The sequence below is a fragment of the Octopus bimaculoides genome, chromosome 14, assembly GCF_046866305.1.
Source record: "Octopus bimaculoides isolate indiv1 chromosome 14, ASM4686630v1, whole genome shotgun sequence".
NCBI lineage: Eukaryota > Metazoa > Mollusca > Cephalopoda > Octopoda > Octopodidae > Octopus > Octopus bimaculoides.
Genome location: NC_142941.1, coordinates 5,493,680 through 5,501,179, shown reverse-complemented (window position 1 = coordinate 5,501,179; position 7,500 = coordinate 5,493,680). Strand labels below are relative to the sequence as shown.

The 7,500-nt window shown below is 35.6% G+C and overlaps 2 protein-coding genes across 3 annotated transcripts in view; one reads left to right on the top strand and one right to left on the bottom strand.

Annotated features, from left to right (window-relative positions):
* LOC106868336 (uncharacterized) overlaps nucleotides 1-1,528 on the bottom strand; it is a 61,842-nt gene extending 60,314 nt beyond the window's left edge. Inside the window, exons 1-2 of one of the 2 annotated variants that reach the window (XM_089363152.1) lie at nucleotides 721-1,528; nucleotides 198-287 (exon numbers count right to left, since the gene is read on the bottom strand). In XM_089363152.1, the coding sequence (XP_089219278.1) occupies nucleotides 198-287; nucleotides 721-781 (151 nt within the window). In that variant the 5' untranslated portion in view covers nucleotides 782-1,528. The remainder of the gene's footprint in view (nucleotides 1-197; nucleotides 288-720) is intronic. The other variant, XM_089363150.1, reaches the window with a different exon arrangement.
* Nucleotides 1-7,500, top strand: part of LOC106868335 (uncharacterized) — a 181,312-nt gene that overhangs the window by 64,094 nt on the left and 109,718 nt on the right. The gene's annotated exons all lie outside the window — the stretch shown is intronic.

The window sequence follows — 7,500 nt, the reverse complement described above, 5'->3', positions numbered from 1 at the left end:
CTGATAAGTCTATGCATATAAGTGCATACATATGTGTGTGTACGTGTCTGTGTGTGTATATATACAAATGCGTATATATTATTATAATCGAAGCCCCTTCAGTGGTTTATTGTATTACGTCTGAACATAAGCTAACAAGAAACGTATTTGGAAAATACTGTAGAATATAAGTTTATTAAATACTATAGAATAGTTACGGTGTGTTCTTGAACATTTCTCCAAACAAAGATCCTTGATATTTTCTTGGTCAGTAACACATGTACCAATACCAATTTTCTGATAGCAATCTGAAAAACATGGTTACGAATCACTGCTAGTTGTTTTCTGTGAGGTTTATAAATTCATTTCCTGCAACATGCATACGATCTCAGATGTGTGCACATACACACACACGCACACATACACATGTAATAGATAGATAGATAGATAGATAGATAGATAGATAGATAGATAGATAGATACATACATACATACATACATACATACATACATATATACATATAAACATACATACATATATGCGTGCATGCATACACATACATACATACATACATAAATGCGTGCATGCATACACATACATACATACATACATACATACATATACACACACACACACATACACACACACACATACATACATACATACATACATACATACACACATGCATACATTTTAAATAATTCAATTAGTGAATAAGGATTTATGATTTATTAACTTACATGCGAAGCTTGATTGCCATGTTAATGAAAACAGAACACATCCAACAATAAAGGATGGCATAGCAACGATAGTTAACACACTTCAAATGGAAACTGAAGGACAAGTAACATATTTCCATTACTTGAAGTTTCTTATCGGAGAAGCGTTCGTCTTACGGAATATCAACGAAGAATGTTTACAACGGAAATATTGTTGGCGTTCTGTGACCCGAGACAGCATGTAGCAAACTTCTATGTGGTCGTTTTTGTTTACGTTCAGTTTGTTACCCAACCCAGTGAATTTGGCAGAGTTGTTAGATCGTTGAATACAATGCTTGGCTGTATTTGTACCCACTCTCAGCTCTCTTGTGTTCAAATCTTGTCAAGATCGTCTTCACTTTTCATCTTTTCTGTAACCATAAAAAATAATAATTCATAGTAGTGGATTGGCAGAAGTGTTTTAGCGTCGGGGGCGAGATATTTGATGGTCACTGTTGCGGTTCCTTGTGTTCTGACAGCAGCACATGTGACGACACTAGTAACCACTAGTGACCACTATTTGGTGGAATTCTGCTTTACGCACGGCATATAACCCCCTCATAACTTTTTGGAGAGCACTCCGTCGGTTGCGGCGACGAGGGTCCCAGTTGACCCAATCAACGAAACAGCCTGCTCGTGAAATTAACGTGCGAGTGACTGAGCACTCCACAGACACGTGTACCCTTAACGTAGTTCTCGGGGAGATTCAGCGTGACACAGAGTATGACAAGGCTGGCCCTTTGAAATACAGGTACTACTCATTTTTGCCAGCTGAGTGGACTGGAGCAACGTGAAATAAAGTGTCTTGCTCAAGGACACAACGCGCCGCCGGGAATTGAACTCACGACCTTATGGTCATGAGCCGAATGCCCCTAACCACTAAGCCACGCGCCTTCACATACTTTTTGGAATTTTCAGAAAATTTTTACGAGTTTGCAATTTACACACGGCTATGAAAAACAATTTTCCATTTTTAATCTTAAATCATGCAGTAAAATACTTTTTATATATATTAGTTTTTGCATGATCGTATAAATTCCCGTGTGCAGAATACAAATTCGCAAAGATTTTCTAAAAATTAAAAGAAATGGAAAAATTATGAAAGGGGTTATATGGAGGACATAAAGCAGAATTTCGCCAACTATTTTCTCTCTGTAAGAATTATCTAACAATTCCAATCGCGGATGAAACTGCGCTATACATAGCTATAAACAGCTGAAAATTTTAAGAATCTTTAAAATGTGTGAGAAGAAAGAAATATGAAGTGCGCTTTGAGTTGAATATTAAGACTCCTCGGCCCATCTCAACTTAATCTAGAAGGGATTGTCTCCCCTACAATAGATGACCTTCAGAAAAGGCGTATAAAGCAAATGCGAACTTTTAATAAGGAGTTACTTCCCTTGTATTTTTGCATTTCTTCGACAATAGGAAAAAGCTATGCAAAGTTACAATGGCTACGCAAAAAAAAAAACACAAACACATGAATATGCAGAATACATACCTACAAACGTACACACATACATACATACATATATACATACGCGCACACGCATACACACATACATACAGACAGACACTTACATACACACATATATATATACATACATACATATATACATACATACATACATACATACATACATACATACATAGAAAGAAAGAAAGAAAGAAAACGAAAGATAAAAGAGAAGAAGAAGAAGAAGAAGAAGAAGAAGAAGAAGAAGAAGAAGAATGTCGTGTAAGAGACAGGGTCTAGTATTTAACACAGTATTAAGCAAACATAAACGGATTAATCTGAGGAGTGAAACAGGCAGACATACATACAGTCACGCAGAAATAAAGAGAGATGGATGGATATTTAATTTTGTAGTATGGGATGAAATAATTGAAACGTTTTGCATATAAAATAAATAACTAGTACTAACTAAATAGATTGGTAGTAGTGTAAGAAAACCGGCTGCGTCTACATTCTGGAATATCCAATTTAAAGTCTAAATAAACAGCAGAAAGTCTATAATATTTACTTATAGCCGGAGATAGAATTGCAATCACTTTTTATCTGTCTTAGTTTCTCTCTCTCTCTCTCTCTCTCTCTCTCTTTCTCTCTCTCTCTCTCTCTCTCTCTCTCTCTCTCTCTCTCTCTCTCTTTCTCTCTCTTTCTCTCTCTTTTTGGGCTGCTGCCCAGCTGTAATCTCCGTCTCACTCACAATGCAGGTGGTTTCCATGGTGATTAGGAATTCGTAAAGTTAGTGTGGATAGGAAGACGGGTGTCTACAGGTATTTTCGGGTCGGTTTGCTAAGGAAATGTTGATTAAGAGTAGGCTAAAAAAACTAGAATATATTAAGTCGTGTAAGAGCTTTTGCGGGCCATGTAAGATATTGGGCTTAGGTGTGAGTGAGAGTTTGCGTGGGGCCGTGTGGGATCGCGCTAAAATCTCCCGAAATCGTTGGCTGGAATAAGATAACATCGTAGGAATGAATAGAATCAATGACGAATATATAAAGTCGTATGCTTACTTTGTTTTGTTTCGTTCTATAATGGTTTAGTTTGGGAGAGGAAGGACATGACCTATGGCTATTTTGGAGTCATCTGAAAATAATGAGAGGAAAGGAGAAAGTCATCCTCAGACAGGAAACTTGACCCAAATATTTTCAACAAAGTGGCCTCCACTAAAGTAACCCAGGAACTGGTGGACAAGATATCTCAAGAACCGCTGGGTGGATTCGGATGAAACAACGTCCTCTCAACGAGGACGTTGGTGTTTGTCTTCGTGTTCTTAGTTCAAATTCTGCAACGGTTGACTTTGTATTTCATTCCTTCGGGGTCGACAAAATAAGTACCAGTTAGACATTGTAATCGACTACCCCTTCCTTAAAATCGCTAGCCTTGTGCCAAAATTTGAAATCATTATTAATAAACATTAAGATAGCGAGATAGCGGGATTGTTAGCACGCTGGACGAAATGCTAACCAGTATTTCGCCCGTCGCTACGTTTTGAGTTCAAATTCCTCCGAGGTCATTTTGCCTTTCATCCTTTCAGGGTCGACGAAATAAGTACCAGTTGAACAGTGGGGGGTCGATGTAATCGATTGTACACCTCCCCAAAAAATTCAGGCTTTGTATGTATAACAGAAAGGATTGTTCATTAACATAACTGAAAATAATTCTTTCCTCTCAACTCATTATAATTATTAATTCTTTTATTGGCCACAAGAGCTAATATAAAAGCAACATGAAATGACAAAACAGGACGATACAAAAGGGTTTTAGAACGTGTAAATAAAATAACAAGGAAAAACAAATAAAACTCCCAATAGGGAGAGGCGCTTTGAGGCTACTCGTGGAAAACCCCACAAAAACCACAAGGCAACAGCCCTTCTCCTTTCATTTTCTTTTTTTTTTTTAGACGTTTATTCTCAGAATTGGTTCATTTACGCTGGCCATTTTTCAAACATTCACCCACCTCAGCTCATTATAATTATTAATTACTCAACATGTTAATCGTAACACAACAACCAGTGTGCATCAATTTTTATTTTTATTTATTTATTTATATATATATTTTTTTTTTTTGGTGATACCTTATATTCACATATATACATATACACGCGTGCGCGCCATAAGCGGGAGAGTTGTAACCACACTCAGCTACCCGCGTCATCACTAGCGCTAGAGTAAAAATACTAAGGGTGCGTTGCTCTCAACCTGCTAACTACACACGCAAACACACACAAACATACACCCACTCAAACAGACTCACGCACACCGATACACCCATTCACACGCACACTAACACATGCACATACACTCACGTACGCACAAAAGCTCACACACTCATACGGAGTCACAAATTAGTAAAGCCTCTTTTAAACGGCAATGTTCACCCCGATCCACTCTCGCACTGTGACCGGCAGCTGTATGTATGTATATATAGATGTGTATGCGTGTGTGGATATATATATATATATATATATATAATGGAGAAATATATAGATAGATAGATAGATAGATAGATAGATAGATAGATAGATAGATAGATAGATAGATAGATAGATAGATAGATAGATAGATACATCTATGTACATATATATATATATATATATATATATGTATACATATATAGACACATACATACATACATAGATATGCATATGCATACATATATATATATATATATATATACATATCTTTACACACATATATATACATATATATACACATATATATATACATACATATATTTATACATATATATACATATATATATATATATATATATATATATATATAGAGAGAGAGAGAGAGAGAGAGAGAGAGAGAGAGAGAGAGAGAGAGAGATAGATAGACAGATAGATAGATAGATAGATACATCTATGTACATATATATGTATACATATATAGACACATACATACATACTTAGATATGCATATGCATACATATATATATATATATATATACATATCTTTACACACATATATATACATATATATACACATATATATATACATACATATATTTATACATATATATACATATATATATATATACAAACATATATATACATACATATATATATACATACACATATATTTATGTGTGTATATATACACATATATAAATACATGTTTATGTATGCGTGTGTAGGTGTGTGTGTATGTGTGTGTGTGTGTGTGTGTGTGTGTGTGTGTGTGTGTGTGTGTGTGTGTGTGTGTGTGTGTGGTTTGGTATTAACCTATCTATATACAAATTTACATTAAATGGCGTCTTATATTACATTCTTATTACATTCTTATATACTGAAATGAAAATGTTTCAACATTCAAAGTTGGCATATACATACGTGCATATAGGTATACATATATGTGTGTATGTATGTGTATGTATGTATGCACACATACATACATGCCCACATAAATACTCACACGTATTGATTGATATTCGGTTTGTGTATACATGTGCGTCTATGTGTGTGCTGGTGTGTTTATGTGAATGAAAATGTGTCTACATAATATAAATCTTGTAAGTCATGATGATGATGATGGTATCTAACTTTTATGTAATCAAGGAGATTCTCCGAGCTATTGCTTATTTCTAAAAACCTCTCGAGTTCTTTTTGCCGAAAGAAGATTAAAATTTTAACCGTTGATTATTTGATATAAAACCGAAATGGTTTCCAGTTCATAATTTAAAAATTAAAAATGACTAATGTGAAGCTTGAATTTCAATGTATAAATCAGTGGTCTAAATCCAATTCCAGAGCAGAAACAATTCTACACTTTGGTACAATTTATTTAGAAATTAAAAAGATAATTGTATTGAAAACGCCCTCGTAATCTCATAGGGAAAATAGCTGCATATACTAAGATGCACTAGAAATTGCAACCTGAGCTTAATTTAAAAATTCCAGATCCTGAAACAGCCAACAGTATCACTGAGTAGCAGATCCCAGATGTAGTATCTCTTTCACCACAGAGGACCATTTCCTTTGAGAAATGTCGTTCCGATAGAACTTTCAAAATTTCTTAAATCAAAATATTTTACATCTAAGTAAATTAGTCTCCCTGTTGTTCATCAGCCAACCATAGTGTTACCTGCTGCATAGCAATAAAATCTCAGCAAAAGTCATTGACTAGTATTAATTGCATTTGTTAGGGCACAAAACAAACTTCCGCATACAACACGTGGGGAGAAATACCGAGCATCAACGGTGGGGCTCATCAGCTGTATTTTAATTATTATAAGCTCTACATCATACAGTATTGCTTATCCCTTTTGTAACCAAAGACGTGTGTATGAGTGTGAATGTGTGTATCTGTGTGTAGGCGGGTGGGAGTGATTTAAAATATAGCTTAGATTTCCACAATATAATTTTCATTCTGTATATACACGTGTATGTACAGAAACAGAAAATTAATTGTGAAAAATCTGACTCTGTTGAAACTTAAATCGCTTGTACTTAATTTTACCAACTGTGAATTATACTTTCATAGACATATACGTTCATACATACAAGCATACGCACATACATCGTTGACTGAACACTATTCAATTTTTTTTTCTCCGTGTTTTTCTCCTTGTCTCCGTATTCTTTCTGTTAAAGAGCGTAGCTCGAAACGTCAAAGACTTTCCGTATTCCCGAGCGTCATACTAATATATCCTTTTGTTATTTACACCACCTGTCCTCGTCTGTTGTTATTATTTGTATATTCTTACACATATATATAGATTGATTGATAGATAAATAGATATAGGTATGTATGTATGTGTGTATGTGTGTGTGTATGTAAGTATGTATACAAGGTTGCATCTTTACATATGCACCGGTAGATAATTTCAGTGTGTAGAATGGGCGTTTTGGAGAAAGACAACATAAGAATGAGAGTGAGGGGAGGAGAGAAAGAGAGAGAGGAGGCGGAAAAGGAGAGAGACTGGACTATGGTTGCTGAAGTGAGAAAGAATGCGTGTGTGTATGTGTGTGAGTGTGCACCCTTGTTCATGTATATGCGGGGGGGTGTTTCTGTGTGTGTCTGTCTGTGTATGTGTGTGTCTGTGTGTGTATCTGCCTCTCTGTATGTGTGTGTGTGTGTGTGTGTGTGCGCGTGCGTGCTATTGTGTAGGTCGGGTTACCTTAGCAACAAGTTTCTTCTTGAGATTCCTTCTTACATTTTTCTCTCTCCTACTTTGAAATAGATGAGTTTTCGGTGAACTTGTTATCGATACTGTTGCTGAATCGGCGGGTGTGTATATGTGCGTGTGTGTG